Raw genomic sequence first — 18,046 nt, forward strand, 5'->3', positions numbered from 1 at the left:
TTTTCTGATCTGGCGCACACACACACGCGCGCGTGGCGGCGGCTGCACAGAACGACACGGAAGCGGCGGGACACGTGTGCGCCACATCGGGGCATATTGCGTGGCGCAGCGCGCAGCATGGAGGAAAGGCCCAGAACGGGTGTGTGTGTGTCTGTGGCCAAGCAGGGGCGACAACGCGACGGCGACGGCGAAGACGGTGACGGAGATGGCGCAGAGCATGACAGGGATGGCGCAGACACCTCCGCGGAGAACGGAATCCCTGGCAGTTGTCGGGGCTGCGAGGACAATCCAAAGCAAGTCTCTATCGGTGTCAGGATTCGCCGCGACCGAGCCATGTTTCCGGTAAATTGCATGTGTATTCAGGGTCCAGACAGCAGCAACCGCTGGCCAGGGCGGCACGGAGATGGGTGCTGGCGCCTTCATCTAAAACTTGGAACAATCCATCGGTATTTTCAGGGAGATTCAAAGCGCCGATAGCAGTACAGGGAAGAGGGAAGGCGGAAGGAGGGATTACGAAGCGGTTGATGAAGTAGGGAGGGGAGCCGGTCGATCCCGGATGCATCCCCGGGAGATATAACAATGTCCATTCTCGTACAATCGGCGAGGATCGCCCACGACAGGAAGAGCGATTCAAAAATTACCCCATTCGGAGGCGTCCTTCTCCTTTGGAAAGAGACAGGAGCCAGGCTATTCAAAAGTTAAAAAGCGAAACAAAGGAAAGGAAGGAAACAAAGCGGGGGAATGAAGGAGAACTTGGGGAGGGGGAAGAAGGGACTCCAGGACCTGTCCGAGCGACAAAAGTTGCGGCGCATGTGAGCTCGCCCTGATCTACAGACTATGCATTGAAGGCTATTGACACTGCCGAGGCAATCGTGGCTGCGGTGCAACGCCCTCACTGGTCGGGCTGCGGGGCCATGTCCTTGCGGCTCTCCTCGGCAAAGTGCTCCATGAGCTCGATCAGGGTGGCAGGGTCCGGGACGTGCCACGACGCCATCGTCTTCTTGGTGGAGGGACCCACGGTTGTCGAGTAGATGTGGGATTGGTCGAGGTGGGGTTGACGGAGGGCAGTGAACATGTCTTCGTCGGTGCGATCGTCGCCGGCGCAGATCACAAACTCGGATCCATCGCGAATAGACAGAAGCTTCTTGACGATCTCGCCCTTGTTGACGGACACGGGGCGAACCTGGGCCAAAAGAATTGCGGCATCGTCAGCAGACAATCCAAGACTGCCGGTCAACGATTTCAATCACACACACACCAAGCCGACAGGGCGCTGGCAACTGAGCTTTGTCCGCTCTGGGTTTGCTCATTCGTCTCAATCACACGAGGCGCCCCATCCGCAACTGAAACCGAGCAGCAATCTGCTTACCTCCAGGTTTTTCTTGCCAACCAGGATCTCAACGGGGAGCTGGCGGAGGACCGAGTTCTCCAGATGGTTTTGGCACTCCTTGGCTTGGAAGATACCGTAGTCAGGGTCGGCAAGCCGATAGTGCCAGGTGATGGAGCTCTTTTTGTGCTCGACAAAGGTTCCTGCCAGAGCCACCAGAAAGCGTTAGCGCGGCAGAGACGGAGGGAAAAGGCATGTGTCGTCCTGCTGTCCGTCCACATGGTCAGCGCTCATCAGTCAGTGCCACGCGATCTCTTGAATGGTTTACCTTGGGTGCGTTCGGTGTAATAGTCAAAGATCTCGGTGACCTGCTTCTTCCACGACAGGTCCTGGTTCTCGGTCATGTTCTTCCATTCTTTGGTAAATGGGAAGCGCACGAAGCTGCCATGCTCAGCGCTGTTGCCGTCGCGATCGTCGATGGTCAAGGAATAGGAACAGCCGTGAGACACGATTCGCTTTCGGACATGCGAGCCCCAGAGTTCCAGCATAGGTGTATTTGCTTGACGCCCCCCAGCGAGCACAGGCGTAGAACAGACGCTTTGACATGCCGCCCCAGCTTACCTGAAACCCAACCCCTTCAAGTGGCCGAGATGCTCCTCCAAAAACGCTTGGTCACGGCCAGAGATAACAAAGCAGTAGTTCTTGGGGTCGCTCACGATGACCTCCATGGCCTTGAGCATTGCCGGTGGCGGGAGCGCATCCTTGGGGAGCTTGACGATTGGGGTGAGGGTGCCCTGTGGATAGAGGGAGGCATTAGTGCGGGGCTTGTCGACACAGGCTACGGCCTTTGGCGATGAGCAGACAGAGCTCGCTGGAGACCGTGCCAGCGACAGGCAGATTGCTCGATAAGCGCTCTGGACTGGCACGAGACAAAGCCAGGCTCACGTACATCATAGTCGAACATGAGCAGCCGCTTGGTAGAACTCCGATAGGACTCGATCGCCCTGTCAAAGTCCAGGAAAGGCGTCGGGAGTGCTTGGGACGGAAGCTTAATGATCTTTTCGGCCTCGGAGACAAGCGACTGCGCCCAGTACTTGGCGGTATTGCGATTGACGTGCTCGGCGAGTTGCTGCGGATGCACGACGTGGGCGTATCAGCAGCGGCCTCGGCGACAGCACGCAAACAGAGGAAGGGGAAGTCAAGCCTGGATACATACCTGGTACTTGGTTTCTCTCTCATCCTGGGACATGGTCAGGGCATCGTTGAGGGCACTGGCGACACCCTGCGATCAGCGAATGCAAAGCGAGTTAGATGTATGGCATTCGAGTGCACAGCGCCATCCGATGGATATTGGCAGTTGCATGTACCGCCATGCTGTACCGCCATGCTGCACCGCCACGCGGCTTGGGCAGGACGATGCGGACTGACACTGCGAGAAGCGAGTCGCTTACGGTATAGTCGTATGGGTTGACCAGGATCGCTGAGCTCAGAGACCCAGCCGTTCCGGTGAACTCGCTGAGAATGAGCGGGCTGTGCTTCTCGCTTTGGCAGAGCACAAACTCGTGCGAGGTTGTGTTCACACCATCTCGCAGAGAGGTAATCAAACCGACATCAGCTACGCTGAGCAAGGCGTAGTAGTCGTCCTGGTCGAGGTGCTGCATATGGTGGTGCACGGGAGCGAACTCGAGCGACCCAAAGTTGCCGTTGATGCGGGCAACTGCTTCCGAGATTTTGGCCTCGATCTTGTGGCCGTCCTTGTGCGCTGGGGACGTGACCTGGATGAGCACAACCTGAGAGATGCAGACAGGCATCAGCTAACAGCCTTCTCCAGCGACGGCACGCAGATCAAAGAGCACGCAGATCAAAGAGCCCGCAGATCAAAGAGCGCTGCAGGCGATGAGGGTGGGCCGCCGGCATATCCATGCCTTGTTTTCCCACTCGGGATAGAGCGTCAGGAACTTCTCAAAGGCATTGAGCTTATTGTGGATATCGCTGACAGTGTCGAGCTTGTCGCGGCCAAAGATTATGATCTTGTCGGCATAGAGCTCGCGGATGGTGGCGATCTTTTCGTTGACGCGCTGGGTGTTTCTGCAGGAACATAGCCGATATCACGGTCAGATACATGGACTCTCCAAGTTAGGCGCGCCCCAGCCGCTGTCGGGTCCCCCGCCATATCACAATCGACGCTGAGCTGACTCACCGGCGGGCCAGGACACGGTTGGAGTCGATGCCGATGGGGAAGACGCCGATGTGGACCTGGGCTCCGTTGAACTCAACGCCGCGCTGGGTGGACTCAAGACCCAAGACACGGGTACAGCTGCTGATGAAGTGGCGGGCGTAGGAGTAGGTTTGGAAGCCAACGAGGTTGGCGCCGAGCACACCGGAAAGGATCTCCTGGCGTCCTGAGGCACAAAGCAGAGATGAATGGAGCGGAAGAGTAAGAAGAGTGCAAAACAAAGGACTCTACCAACCATCCAGCAAACAACTGGCAAGACGAGCCGGCTAACGACGACGGTCAAGTGGCCAACGAGAGCGGTCGGTCAGCCAACGACAAATAGCGATGCTGCGTACTTACTAGGAAGGCATCTGAAGATCTCCGAGCTTGGGAAGGGAGCGTGGAAGAAAAACACGATGGCGGCGTGCGGCAGAGCCTTGCGGATCATGGAGGGAACCAGCAACAAGTGGTAGTCCTGGACGAGAATCAGATCGCCCGGCTGATAGGCCTTGAGCAGAGCATCGGCGTACTTTTGGTTGACGCTTTCGTAGTGCTTGAAGTCGTCCTTCTCCTTGGTGCCGTCGGTGGCGGAATCGCGGAGCAGGTAGTGAAAGAGCGGCCACAAGTTCGTCTTGCAGTAGCCCTCATAGTGGCCCTGGCTCTCCTTGTCGTTCAAGAACACGGGTATACACTTCTTGGACAGCAGCATCTCCTCCGAGAGAGCGTCGAGGAGATCGGCGGGAAGGTCCGAGGGTCGAAGGGGCTCCTGGTGCTCGTCGAAGCACAGGCCGGTGCCGCCGATGGTGACGACGTCATGGTCTTCGCTCAGGGAACCGATGGCCGAGAACAGAGCCGTGTGGCCGCGACGTTGGCCGTATCTCCATTTGCGATCGGACGAGTTGGGCGCTCCGGAGCCGTCGAGGAGGCCATTGAGCTCAGCGGATTTCGGAGGAGAGCCGTGGGCGAAATCGGCAGGAAGACCGGACTTTTGGGTCGTGGACGATGTGCGATGGTATGGCCCGAGCGATTCGTTGCTGGAGAGGTAGCAAGTGTGTGGCAACAAGTGCGTCACCACCACGATTCGGGAGGTCTGAGGTGCCGGAGACATGGTATCGTTGAGAGCGGACGAGCGGGATGGCAGACCGAGGCGAAGAGAACTGGATTGCGATTCGACTGTGTACGAGGGCTTGCGATAGGGTCAGAGCTCGGAATGTAATGTCTTGGCAGCGTGGACGGGCTTTGACGAGGGCTTTGACAAATGCTGGAGATGACAAAGGAATCGTGGCAGAGTGGAGGCCAGGATACCCAAGTAGGTGTATTGTTGGCCAGGGGCGTTGTTGTTGTTGTTGTTGGAGAGGATGGCAGGTCAGTACAAGCTGGCAGATGGATGGGATCGCGAGGCTGAACTGGGGTTGAACTGATGGGCAGGATGCAGAGCAGGGCAAGGCAAGAGCGATGGACAGCGTGCGGACGAACGAACCGCAGCGAATGGGTGGTCCAGGCGGAAGGAGGATTGCTGTTGGGATCGGCGATAACGCGGACGAGAGCAGGCGGGGTCCCGGGGGAGGTGGCTGTGGGGATTGGACCAGGACGGACCAGCGAGACAGGCGGGCAGCCGACAGGGAGACGAGCAAGGCAGCGACCAGGGCTAAGGACCAGGGCAGACGACCAGGGCAGACGACCGAAACGAGCAGGCAGATCAAGACGGACGGCGAGGACGCTGAGGAGGGGGAGTGCTGGGGAGCAACGGGAACGATGGCACGATCAAGCAACGCGGAGGAACCACAGGACAAGGCAAGCCGATACGGCGACGAAGCGATAGCGCAGGGCTTGGTGGGGAGGGACGGCAAGACAGGACATTGCGAATTGGACGATTGGGTGCCGATTTGGTGTTGGGTTGGTGTCGATGGACTGCTGTTTGTTGACAGTGCGAGTGCCGGTGCTGCTTGTTGTGTCGACGGATTGCAAGTGCAAGTGCAAGTGTTATTGCGGGTGCAAGTGCAAGTGTTATTGCGGGTGTTATTGCGGGTGTTATTGCGGGTGCTGGTGCATGCAGCATTGTGGCCACTGTCGTTGTGCCCCGGAGCGGCTGCGCCAGCACGTTCGAGTGCATTCCTGGGCGGGTCCTGGATGTGGCCTGGCATTGCCGGGTGTGCATGGGGGGAGGAGGCGTTGATGGCCCACTGCTGCCGATCTTGGTGTCGATGCCGCTGTTGTTACTGCTGTTGTTACTGCTATTACTGCTGTTGTTACTGCCCATGATCGTGCCGTGGACAAACAACAGCGCAACGCTGCTGCCGGCGGCCGCCTCTCTGGAATCCAAGCTATCCCTCTCGCTCGCTCGCCCGCCGGTGCATGGTCGCTGCAACCAGCCGCGTCGCTCAAGCGTCACTGAAGCGTCGGTGGGATCAGCGCTGGCTGCTATCGCTGGCGACACGAGCGTTGCACGGCCAGAGAGCATACGCCACCAGAGGGCAGCCCGCCATCTCGATGCCCCCCCCCGCTGCCCCGGACGAGTCTTGCAGAAGAAGCCATCTGGGACAGACCGATGCTGCCGATACTGCAATGTCTCTGCAAGCACCTCGCTGTGCATGAACGGATGCGGCGTGGGTTGATGGGACACATCGCCTGACATTCCCTCCAGTCCACAGCGCTGCTCTGCCGCTCTGCTCCGGACTGCAGCACTTGCTGGTGGTCTTTCGCACGCCCCGCACGTGTGCCTGGACTGTGATTGCCATGGCCGGCGCTGTGCCAAGCCAGCCAGTGTTCCTCCGCTGCCAGATCGCCTCCTCCCCAGAAGCCTCTGCGGTCGCCCAGCAGCCAGCACAAACACACGACGCGAGCAGCCCCTTGATCGCATGGATCCTCCCGTCAAGAAAAAGTAAGCCCCCCGGTCGCGCTTCTGCCACGAGCCGGCCCGATATGGCGCAGATAGCCTCTCCATGCTGACCGCCGCCGTTCATGCCAGGGATGTTGTCCAGGCCGGCAAGGACATCTCGGCCATCATCGGCCAGGCCATCGATACTGCCCGGCTCGCGTGCCGGTCGCCAGAGGCCCAGCCGACCCTCCAGCCAGCCCTCCAGCTCCCCGACCACAAGAGCCTGCCGCCTCTGCCCAGGCCAGAGGGCTCTGTCGATGAGAGACCGTAAGCACTCCGAGAGAGGCCCTGAGCAGAGACCAGTGCGAGGACAATGCGGCGGGGAGGGGTGCGGGAGCAAGCCGGAATCGCGTGCGTCAGTCGGTTGGTTGGTTGGTTGGTTGGTTGGTTGGTTGGTTGGTGAGAAACCCACACGGCGGTGTTATCAAAGTTCGGTCTGCTGGCCAACCTTCCACAGCAGCCGCTCGCCACAGAGAGACAGAGACACAGAGACACTCCAGCAGCAACAGCAGCAGCATTCTGCCCAAATGCATTCCCGGTTGCAGCTGAGACTGATCCTATCCCTCGACTGCGCTGGCGTGTTCGGACAGCCCTCCGTCTGCCATCGGTACTCTGCCGACAACGCCGGCAACTCCAGCCCCATCGATCATCCCGAAAATCAGCCAGCTCAAGGCCGGCGATGCATCGCACGTCCTGTCGGCCTGGAAGAATCGCCGATCGACCAAGCAGCTCGACACAGTCCCCAAATCCACGCGCAGGCCTGTGCGTGCGGATACGACCGTCTTGGAGCCTCGGAGAGGCCCCGTCACTCCCAGGGATGCAGCCTCAAAGCCACCGCCGCCCCGACAGCACACTGTGCTGCTGGATGCCAGGGTGCTCTCTCCCGGCGACAGCGAGGATTCGCTGGAAGATCTGAGTGACTGTCCTCCCTCAACAGGCCCAGTCGGGTCGATCCAGGCTGATCTGACCTGGCGCCTCGGCAAGTGCAGCCACGATCGGTCCTTTGGCCAAGCAAGCACCGGCCGCCTGAACGTTCCCACGACCACCCACCAACGAGACCCTTGCCAAGACCAGATTCTCCAGGTCCTGCTCGTCGGCCAGACCTTTGCCGGCAGTGCACCAGAGTCCAAGCCCACCCAAGCCTCCCGCACCCCACGCACCATCACTCGGGCTTCGCGTGTGCGGCCAGAGCGCATATCCGAAGTACCTGAGGAGGCACCGGACGACTCTGGGCCTCGCGCTGAATCGGTGGCCAAGAAAAGCGGTCGGTCGACCGTCATACGCTCCTTCCTGCCGAACCATGAAGAAGGCACTGCGTCCGCCAATGGCGAGCATGCGCAGATTGTCGAGGGTCCCGATGAAGATGATCTCGAAATCTACCACTTTGAGACCATCGACGATGTCGACAACGTTATCAAAAAGTACATGGCTGCCATCGAAGCCAAGGAGCGCCGGCTCAAGAACCTGCCGCTTCTCGAAGCAAGTGGCGAGCCTGACCCACCGCGCGAGCCCAACAGCCAAGACGCTGGGTTGGATGATAATCGAGACCAGGAGCAAGCCTCGGGCGAGACGAGCGTCCAGGAAAGCGCCGAAGACATCGCTGCCAACTCAGCAAGTGAGGAGCCAAATCCTTCCCGGGCCGAGCCGCCCGACCGCATCGTCCAGGTCATCTTCCACGAGGGCGAGTATGACCGGGAGGATATGCGCGACCCTGACGACCAGCCCCTGCGTATCGATATCAACGACCACATTGTCGAGTCTTATCTCAAGAGCATTCCGGGTGGTCCTGACGGCGAATTGCATCCTCTTGAGAGCCGAGGCGACTATCCAGAGATTGATCCATTTTCGATCCGCACCAGTCCGGCCGAAACAAGCAACGGTGCTGCCTCCGCGGCCCCGAACAAAACAGTCACCTTTTCGACCGAAGCCCTGCAGCTCCATTCCTCCGATGCACTCGACGAGAGTGGCGGAGAAGGCCGAAGCCAGGTCGAGTCCACCCTCAATCCCGATGTCTCGCCTTGGAATCAAGAGCAGGCTTTGGCGCCAGACCAGCCTTCCCCGCGTGATCCCGTTGTTGTCGTCGCAGTCGCGGGCCCAGCAGAGGACGAGGATCCCACGTCAAAGCGACAAAGCATATCGCGGGACTCGCAAACCTCTGAAGGTATGCTTCTCGCTACTGCATGATATAATGTTTGCAATCGCATGCCATAATCAGCAAGCACATCCCAGGACCAACGACACTAACCCCGGGCGTATGTGTCTCTCGGGATCCATATCAGACTCGTTATCGATGGTGCGCAAAACGATGATCGTCACCTCGCTGAAGAGCATTGTTGCCAATCGGAAGCGGCAGCTGCGCGATGCTGCATCGATGAGACCGATGAAAGCACACAAGTCCGTCTTTGGCACGGGTGAAATGCCCGAGTTGCCCTTTGGCAAACTTTACATGCCCGACGAGTTCCTTGCCAACTATCAACCGCGCACTCATGAGCCACATCGCGCTGCTGTCGGCGAGGAGAACACCAAGGAGCTGCCACCGGAGCCCGATACTAGAATGTAGGTGGGCAAAGCACAGGGGCTATGCTGCCTATGTCCACAGGGAGTCCTCCGGCTCGCTTGTCTGTGAGGCCATTGGGGTCTCCGCGTTTGCATAGCGAATGGATTGTAGCATCAAGCCACTGTGAATGCGCTGATACCGACCGAGTCAAGCTGTGATACTGAGAATATGCTCCGCGACTCTCGCTGATCGCCCTCGACATCGATCCACTCATAGTGACGATATCCACAAGATCTTCCCACATGATTATGAGCAATACCCGTGGGACCCAGAGGCAGACTACCTGGCTCGTGCGTCATCCTCGGACTCGCTGAAACATGCTCCATATTACCCTACCAAAGGAGCGAGTCGACAGCCCCCTCGAGTAGCCAAGCTGGTGGTGAGCTTCATGCGCTGTTGTTGTGGTGTCCATGTTTACCACAATAGTACCCGATCCCTTCCCGTCAAGCCAAGACTGTTTTCGCCCCTGCCGCTCCGATATTCACCTTTGTAACTGTTTCATGGCTGATCTTGTTGACAGATCGATGGAAAGACTGTGCCAATGGAGCCACTCCAGATCGGCCACGGCTCCACTTCGCTCGGCATGAACTGGGTTCCAGCAGCCGACAGACTAGCCCTGCCCGTGCAGTTTTACCAACACACCCATTCGATTCCAAACAGTCCCAGTCCCAAACCGAGTGCGGACGCAAACGCCGATCCCGGGATGGTACGGATCTGTGGAACAGGTCCCATGACGCAGTCTGTTGCTCCGCCGTGTCTGCTCACACCTGCTGATGGTTATTCCTGTGGTTTCCTGTCTGCCGATGCCTGCTCGTGTTGGCATATACTGGCTCTGACATGCCTCTCTTGCGCTTCCAGAACATCGACGGGTCCGAAATCTCCGACTCCCCAATCGTACCAGACGAACAGGACGACGCTGAAGGACTGGCAGTGTCCGATTTCCACAAAGAGATGGACATCTACCCAGCTGACTCTGAGCGCGAGCCACTGGAAGAGCAGCAGCCCAGCATGGAGGTTGAGAGCGTTGTCGATCTATCGCTTCCAGCACACGCCAGCTCGAGCGGCGTGCGAGGCCAGGCGACCTCATTTGCGCCGTGGATTGGACCCGAGATGCTGTTTGCACCCACACCCTGGGACTCAACGACTGCAGATGCAGGCAAGGTCCATGCGCACTACGAGCCCGTTGCTCCCAGCGGCTCACCGGAAGCCGAGGCCGAGGGGAAAGCATATGCCCAAAGCGATGCTATGGATGTCGAGGAGGCTGAGGACGTGGTCGAGCCTCTGTCCCAAGATCGCGATGGCTTCGGCAATCTTGTGGAGCTGGACGATATGACCGCCATGTCAATGGTCGACGACGGAGCCATGTCCGAGAACGATGAGTTCCAGGTCATTCGCGAGGAAGATGGAGGTAGCGCCTCAACACCAAAGCCAAAACACGGGGAGTCAAGCGGTGGAAGTGGTCCTCACTCTGCCCCGACTGTGAGCATCGAGTTCCCTACCGCCAGTGTATCGAGATCGAGCTCGCGGATCCAAACTCATCCCATAGAACCACCCTCATCGAGACGAACATCCCACGGACTGCTTGCTCAGCACAAGTCCGAGACATCATCGGGCGAGGCCAGGCGCAAAAACAGCGCCACGACCCACTCGGAGCCGGCCACCAAGCCCCCGACTCCGCTGCAGAGGACTTCGTCTCGCCGACGCCCTGTTTCACGACAAAAGTCTGATCTGCACCACGAGCCACGCGAAGACCCAATCTCCTTCTACCGGCGGCGGAAGCGATCCAGCGCCAGCCATCCCTTGCGGAGGTTACAGGCATCAGGGTCAAGCGAGGCTTCGTCGTCCAGACCCGTCTCTGCTTTCACTGCCGAGTACGAATCGCAAGGCTCGTCGTTTGTTAGTTCGCGACAACAGAGTGCCCGCTACTCAGCCAGTGCCGAGGTGGCCTCGACCGAAGATTCCGCAAAGCCCGATTCGGTTCAAGATATGGCCCCTGAGGACGAAACCCAGCCCAAAGAAGATGCTCCCGAAACCCGAGTCTCGACCGCAAATACAGCCAAAACGGCAAACACTTCGGGCACAAGTGCAATGAGATCCTCGACCAACACCGCAACCAGAGCCTCGACAGCCAACACCGCCCCGCGTGCATCGACCGCCAACACGACTACAAACAGATCCAGCGTCGCTGACTCGGGAGAACCCAGTGACGCTATATCGGACATCATCGACGAGCACCCGGCGATACGGCGGCCCAAGTGGTCGCCCGAAGAAAACATTACCATCGGCCGGCTTGCGAATGTCTACAACGCCAACGCCGGTACCGTGAACCCACCCAATGGCGCAACCATGTACGACATTATCCACAGTGTCAAGCGGCGCAGCACCCTGACTCTGGAGGAAATGGCTCGGTATCCCGCCATCAACGAGAGCAGCGCCATGGACGACAACGAGCTGGAGGATGAAATCAACAAGCTGACGGGGCTCATCGATATGTCCAGTGTCCCGATTCCGGCGTATCTGCGGCGCCGAGGCATCCTGTGCAGTCGAAGGGGCGACTATGACGATGCGCTGGATGATCTGTCCAAATCGATTCAGTATGGTCAGTATCGGACCCTCAATTCAGGGTTGGAGGTGATATCTGCGCTGCTACAGCTATGGTCATGGGTGAATCTTCACACATTCATGATCCCGCACGACGTGGCCGGCGGTGTGCATACACTCTGTTTCATCCGGCTGGTGGCCGCTGTGATGCTGATCCTCTGGGATACTAGATCCCTTCAATTCGGATGCCTTTTGGTATCGGCACCAACTTTATTTGAAGCGCAACAATGTCGAGTACGCCCTCAAGGACCTGGACTCTATCACCGAAAACAACAAGCAGCACTTTGCGGCATTCCAGACTAAGGCGCGCATATACGAGGAGATTGGTACGTCGCCAGGTGCTGACACCGTATGAGCCGCTGGTATCGTTGGTATCGCTGGTATCGCTGGTATCGCTGGTATCGTTGGTATCGCTGGTATCGCCGAGCTTTAGCTCATACTCGAGTGGAGTGCAAGTCAGTGGGAGCCAATGTACCTGTCATATGAGGGCTGTGTTTGAACATAGCTCAGACTATTCCCCCATTATGGCGGCAATGACGCATGCTGATTTATCGAGGGTTCGTTCGATAATCAGGGCAAATCCGGTTGGCGATCGTCAACTACTCTCAGGTCATCAAGCTCAAACCTGAAGATCCAGATGGATACTATCACCGAGCTTGCCTATTTGATTCTGAGCACGTAAGAGCAGCAGTAACAGCGACGGCAAGGCTGTCGGCAATTTTGGAGCCGGCGTGGGTTGCTAGAATGCGATAGATAAGATGTGCTGCTGGATTCTGGCCTTCCTCGACTATCGCCGATCATTCATGCGGAACCTCATGCGGATGTGCGGTGGCTCAGGAAAACGTATATGCCAACGAGGACTTCAAGATGGTCCGTAAGCTCGACCCATTCAACGAGCACGCCATCTACAACCTGGCCGCCTACAGCTTTCGGAGGCAGCTCTGGGACGACTCAATAGTGGCTTTCACGAAGCTGCTCAGGCTCAATCCAGAGAACGGACCCGCGTATGCTTTCCGGGGACGAGCGTACGCGGCCCTCTCCAAGTGGGACGATGCGCTTGAGGTGGGAAGTCGTATCGCCAAAGCGGTGCATGTGTGGTATTTTCAGTCGCGTTGGGTCCCCCCAGGGCGGTTGCTACGTGTAGTCGTTGTCATTCTAACCAAGGAAACGACCAGCGTTTCTATACACCACATTCACTTGACGCCAACTAACCACCACACATCTATACAATCACAGGACCTCACAACTGCTGTGCAAATGGCACCGGATCAAGCCGACATATTCTTTCACCGTGGGTGTCTGTTGCGTGAGAGGAACAGGCGCCGCGCCATCGATGACTTTAGCATCTCTATCCTACTCGACGACAGCCACGCGAACGCACAGGCGTTCTATCAGAGAGGTAACACGCGCTCCAAAGCCCACAACACGACCAAGTTTTGCATCTATTTGCGCTGCATAATCGCCGGCAACGCATGGTGATGATCAGGGTATATTATTTGGCGACGCACAATTACTGGGCCCGGCACTGATATTGCGACGTTATTCTGCTGGAATGGGTACTAGCTGTGCTTTACTACAAGCTTGGCAAGTACGAGCTTGCCGCTGCCGATTACACCTCAGGTAGGAAAGCGATCCAGTCCGGCCGTGCCGTCTCCCGGACTCACGAGCCGGAACTAATAGCTCTATGCTGCCCCGCCTCGCTATGACACCGGTTCAGTGTTGGATCTGGACTCGACAAGCTCATCGGCATACCTCAGTCTGGGTCTGATTCAGTTGAAGTATTTCCACGACTACGGCGAGGCACTCGACTGCTTCATCAAGGCGATCCAGTACGATCCCGTCAAGCTTCCGGCGTATCTGTGCCGCGGAGACCTGTACCAGATGCTCTATCATAAATCACTTGGAGAGATCACAGACGTCATGCTGATCGAGAAGCGTATCAAGCGAAAGATGAATATGAACTTTATCGACAGGGCAATCAAGGACTACTCCAGAGCAATTCACTTGTGTCCAAACAACTATCTGCTGTATCTCTACCGGGGACGCTTGCTCTTAAAAATGAGGTAAAGGGAAAGAACATCAATGCCGTCGATGTGCATAGGCCCGCTCTGAAGCAATGTCTATGGACTGGTGATGAGCCTCCGCCGCAATGCGCGCTCAACACCTGCGCATTTCTGACGAACTCTCCTGCATACCTACTGGCAGCCACATGAAAGAGGCCACGCACGACTTTCGCGCCGCATTCGAGCTCAACTCGGGAATTGCACAGACATTTGTTCAGGTACGACGACCGGTGTCCCGGATACTGCGGGGCACGATGCAGCCCAGCCACGTCGAGCATATTGTTTGGAGGACAATAGTCCAGGCACACGCCGTACTGAACAAAAGTGACGAATCACCGATGATCAGAGGGCGCTGGTTTTGTCGTTCCAGCGAAAATACCAGCAAATCATCGACGAGTTCAACATCCGCTGCAAGATCGGGAACATCGACGATCCGGCGCTCTACATGTTGATCGCCAAGGCGAAGGTCAAGTGCAATGACAACGAAGGTAAACTGTGAGGAACAGTCGCCGCTCTCCCCCAACATCATGGGGTAGCGACCAGCCATTCCATTGGATCGTGATCGCAGCTTGGCTTGCGCAGGACCAGGGCTGCATCTGCAGTGGCTTACAATGGCTCGTGCTCACGTTGTTCTTCATTTCAGGTGCCCTGCAGGACCTTGCCAAGGCCGCGGAGTACAACCGCAAAGAGCCGCAGATCTACCTGCAGCGCGGTATATGCTACGAAAATCTCAAAGACTGGGCCAGCGCCTCGCAAGAGTTCAGCAAGTGCCTGGTGCTGAACCCAACATACGCCAAGGTATGGGTGCGGACATCCGTGCCATCAACTGATCGATTGCACGGCATGTATGGCAAACGGCTGCTGCCGCCTACTGACAGCTTGCTCGATGTCCAGGCCTATCACCACAGAGGCATATGCAAAATCCACGAAAACAACCCACGCGGTGTCGCAGACCTGGACAGAGCACTGAAGCACGACCCACAGTTCTTTGAGGCCTATCTCACTCGTGCATCGTACTACCACTCCAAAGGTCCGGTCCGATATGGAACTCACCGCTATGAGAGCGACAGAAAGTGGGCGTGTCGCCGCCACGAAGCAACGAGCGCGCTCTGGTTCCTGACCCATCTCTGGATGGCTGGTGCACTTGTGCGCATACTCATCGTGTATCACCTTCACTTTGTCGGCAACTCTAGGGGATTACAATCTCAGCATCGACGACTGCAACGAAGCCTTGAAGCTGGAGCCAACAAGCATCCGGGCGTTTTTGCTGCGCGGCGCATGCAAATGCAAGCTGAATCAGCATAGCGCTGGAATTCAAGACTTTACGCGAGCGACGCAGCTCGATAGGGTAATGCAACTCGCAGATGGCGCACAATGTCAGATGAATGAAGGCCTGTGGTTGGATGTGCGATCAAACAGTGGCGTTGCAGCCTCACGGGTATTTGTGCGAGAGAATGAGACTAAGCCAGCAAGCCGTTGCTCTTTTCTCATGCCTCCGTATCCAGGCTTGTCGGTTTGCTTTCTACAACAGAGCAGTGACCTATCAGCTACTCGGTGCACATGAATCTGCCATAAAAGACTACAGCATTGTGCTTCTGCTCTTCGAAGACTTTGTAAGTCTGGTGGCCAAGTGTCCAAGTGGCCAAAGTCGCGATGCATCAGCGATGCCTGCAGGATTGACGGAAGTTTGTCTTCGGTACACGTATAGAATGCCTATCGTAACCGGGGACTCATATACTGGAAGCAAGGCGACACAGAAAATGCTCTCCAAGATCTTTACGCAGCCCGAAACACCTTCCCACAAGACGCGCGGCTTCACGGTCTGCTGGCGCTATGCTTGCAAAAAGTTGGCTACATCAAAGAGTCCATCGAGGCTTTCACATCGGTAAGTCGCAACGACCACATGCTGGGGCCAACAATCAACGGCGTACCATCTGTGTGGGATGCAAGTGGCTGTGCTGCATGGATGGTAAATGTGTAGAGGTGACCCATCCCCTCCATCGGCGTGCACAGGCTATGCACGTAAGCCCATATATGATCGAGGCGTATCTCGGACGTGGAAATGTGTATGCATCCATATCGGAGACCAAGTTGGCCAGGTAAGCCAAACCCCAAATCAGGGATCTCTGTCGAGCCTGAGCCAGGCATTGTCCGCCTGGAGCAGAGTGGATCACTGTCGCCTCGAAGCGACATACTGAGTATATCAAACCGCGACCCCCCCCCGCTGCGTGCGCACAGACGAGACTACGGACGGGTCATCCACATGTATCCGAACTGCACAGCAGCCATCGTGAACATGGCGTACACAATGCAACTCGAAGGCAAATACAAGAAGGTCAGTAGATCTGGCTGGACCCGACTGAGGGCGGCAGTGGTGTCGATTTCAATTGGTCACCATATTGACTTTGGTGATTCCAGGCATGGCAACTCTTCACCATGGCTCTGACCATCGACGCGAACTGTACCTCGGCGCTCGAGGGACGATCGGTAGTCCACTTTACCATGAAGAACTACTTTGGCGCGCTCCTGGACATATGCAAGGCCATCGAAATCTGTCCCAACAAGGCTGAATACCTGACGAACCGAGGCGTGATCTACCAAGCGCTGAACGACAAAGTATCGTCACTGCAAAACTACAAGGTAGGTGGGCGAAGGCGGTCACAGCGATATCCTCAGCGCGGCTCATGATCACTGTGGGGCATTCTAACTGGGCGAACGGGCTTAACTTTTCTATCAGATGGCCATCAAATGCGACAAAGAGTATGCGTTGGCGTATTTCAACGCCGCAAATCTCTACTTTAACCAGCGCAGATGGGAGCAGGCGCGCGACATGTACACCGAGGTACGAGCTCGGCACTGGCGCTGGCATTGGCACTGGCACTGGCATCAAAAATCAATGCCCAATTGCGTGTTCCTGATGCATGTGTCAACTGCCAGGCTATCAAGCTCAACAAAGCCGATGTACCGGCGATCCTCAATCGTGGCATAACATATGCGATGCTGAAAGGTAATGGCTCTGTATCACTGAAAGCGGAGCGTGATTGGACAAGCGAGGCGCATGCCATAGCCATCTGAGATTTGGCTGTGGACAGCATGCTCGGCGACAGGAGCGCATCAGGGCCGTCGCAGAGGAGTCGTGTTTGCGGGCTCGGACGGCTTTCGCGAACCTGCCGTCTCATCTGCTCAAATAATTTGCACAACGTCATCGCGGCTCATGTTATCTCGCAGACTTTGAGAACTCAATCAAGGATCTGTCCCTGGCGCTCAAGTTTGCCCCCAACATGCCCGAGATTTACTTCAACCGTGCCAACGTCTACCAGTCCATGGGTGAGCATGTGCCGATATCGATGGGGGTGAGCGAGCGGGCTGGCTATCCCGCCAGGAGCAAAGACCGGACCTGCACTGTTGTAGTGATGTCTTTCTGGTCGCCTCGATCCAGCGGAGTATCAAAGAGCCGAAGACGACTACACCAGAGTGCTGCAACTGACCCCGAAGGATGCCATCTCGTATTTGAAGCGTGGCGAAAGGTATGGAGCTGGCTGCAGACAAAGGAAGATAGTCCTCCCACACACCACCGTTACTCCTTTGCCTGGTGCTGATTGATGGTGCTGACTTTCCGGATCCAGTCGGGGATATCTCTATCGTGGTCTCATGGCGATGGAAGACTTTTCGTATTACTTTGCGACGGATTCCGATATTCTGGTCCAAGGTTAGTCTCCACAAGCAGTGCCATTCGCCCAGTTTTGTGGAAAGCAGTGTTTTGGACCGACAGACATGTTCGTGTTTGGTTTTGTGCACTCATGGCAGCTCTTGCCTTTGCAGCCGATCCATCGCGGCCAGAAAAGAGCGCAAGCGTTGTCGCATAGGAGGCTCCACCGGCCTGCTGCCGGGCTCTTGATCGCCTCAAGCCTTGGCACAGAGAGTACCAGCAGAGTAGTTTGGTGAGAAGCAAAGCACAATAGCGGATAAACCAACGAAACACGAACACGGGGACAGTCAGTGCCACTTGGACATGATTCTGGGACCGGCGTTCGCTGCCCATGTCATCCACACCCGTTTGCGCCAGCATCAAAACATGGCGGGTCAGACAAGTGAGTCGCGGAAGTGCTATTGAGGGTCATCCGAGATCGGGCGGTGCTGTTGTGCTCCAATTTCTATGTTCTGCAAGTGGAACCGAGCAAAATGATAGTGGTAAAGAGAGGGAGGACGTTCGTTGGAGCGAGAGGAGGATGGGAGGGACGGTTGAGACAAACGTCTCCAGCTGAGAGGAGACGCACGCATGCAAAATAATGATAGACAGGAGCGATTCGAGAATAGACAGCGAGATAGAGTGAGCGAGCGAGAGAGAGAAAGAGAGCAAGGGCAAGATGGTGACCAAAAAGATAATCAAGACAGACAGAGAGAG

At 56.9% G+C, this 18,046-nt stretch overlaps 2 protein-coding genes across 2 annotated transcripts; one reads left to right on the plus strand and one right to left on the minus strand.

Moving 5' to 3' along the window:
* Nucleotides 1-727: 727 nt before the first annotated feature.
* On the minus strand, nt 728-4,823 carry BJ171DRAFT_218308 (glycosyltransferase family 20-domain-containing protein). The gene is made up of 10 exons (XM_053106450.1): nt 3,903-4,823; nt 3,528-3,729; nt 3,253-3,415; nt 2,779-3,117; nt 2,544-2,609; nt 2,277-2,456; nt 1,949-2,121; nt 1,656-1,783; nt 1,370-1,530; nt 728-1,183 (listed from the first exon to the last, which is right to left on the minus strand). Exons 1-10 carry the CDS (start codon nt 4,648-4,650, stop codon nt 893-895), a joined length of 2,451 nt encoding a protein of 816 aa, XP_052963195.1. The 5' UTR covers nt 4,651-4,823; the 3' UTR covers nt 728-892.
* A 174-nt stretch (nt 4,824-4,997) lies between these two features.
* On the plus strand, nt 4,998-17,507 carry BJ171DRAFT_632051 (uncharacterized protein; the record flags this gene model as incomplete). Its single annotated transcript, XM_053115640.1, has 30 exons — nt 4,998-5,375; nt 6,225-6,423; nt 6,474-6,687; nt 7,011-8,581; nt 8,700-8,976; nt 9,020-9,042; nt 9,130-9,356; nt 9,498-9,683; nt 9,836-11,576; nt 11,749-11,904; nt 12,254-12,309; nt 12,416-12,640; nt 12,815-12,977; nt 13,142-13,198; nt 13,296-13,641; nt 13,784-13,859; nt 14,012-14,129; nt 14,210-14,779; nt 14,835-14,989; nt 15,147-15,254; nt 15,350-15,526; nt 15,655-15,740; nt 15,880-15,976; nt 16,060-16,281; nt 16,379-16,483; nt 16,579-16,648; nt 16,870-16,968; nt 17,081-17,168; nt 17,268-17,350; nt 17,464-17,507. The coding sequence occupies 30 exons, from the start codon at nt 4,998-5,000 to the stop codon at nt 17,505-17,507; spliced, it is 7,917 nt and encodes a 2,638-aa protein (XP_052963196.1).
* Nucleotides 17,508-18,046: the final 539 nt, after the last annotated feature.

Source organism: Polychytrium aggregatum (genome assembly GCF_025602895.1).
Source record: "Polychytrium aggregatum strain JEL109 chromosome Unknown BJ171scaffold_42, whole genome shotgun sequence".
In the NCBI taxonomy this organism is placed as follows: domain Eukaryota; kingdom Fungi; phylum Chytridiomycota; class Chytridiomycetes; order Polychytriales; genus Polychytrium; species Polychytrium aggregatum.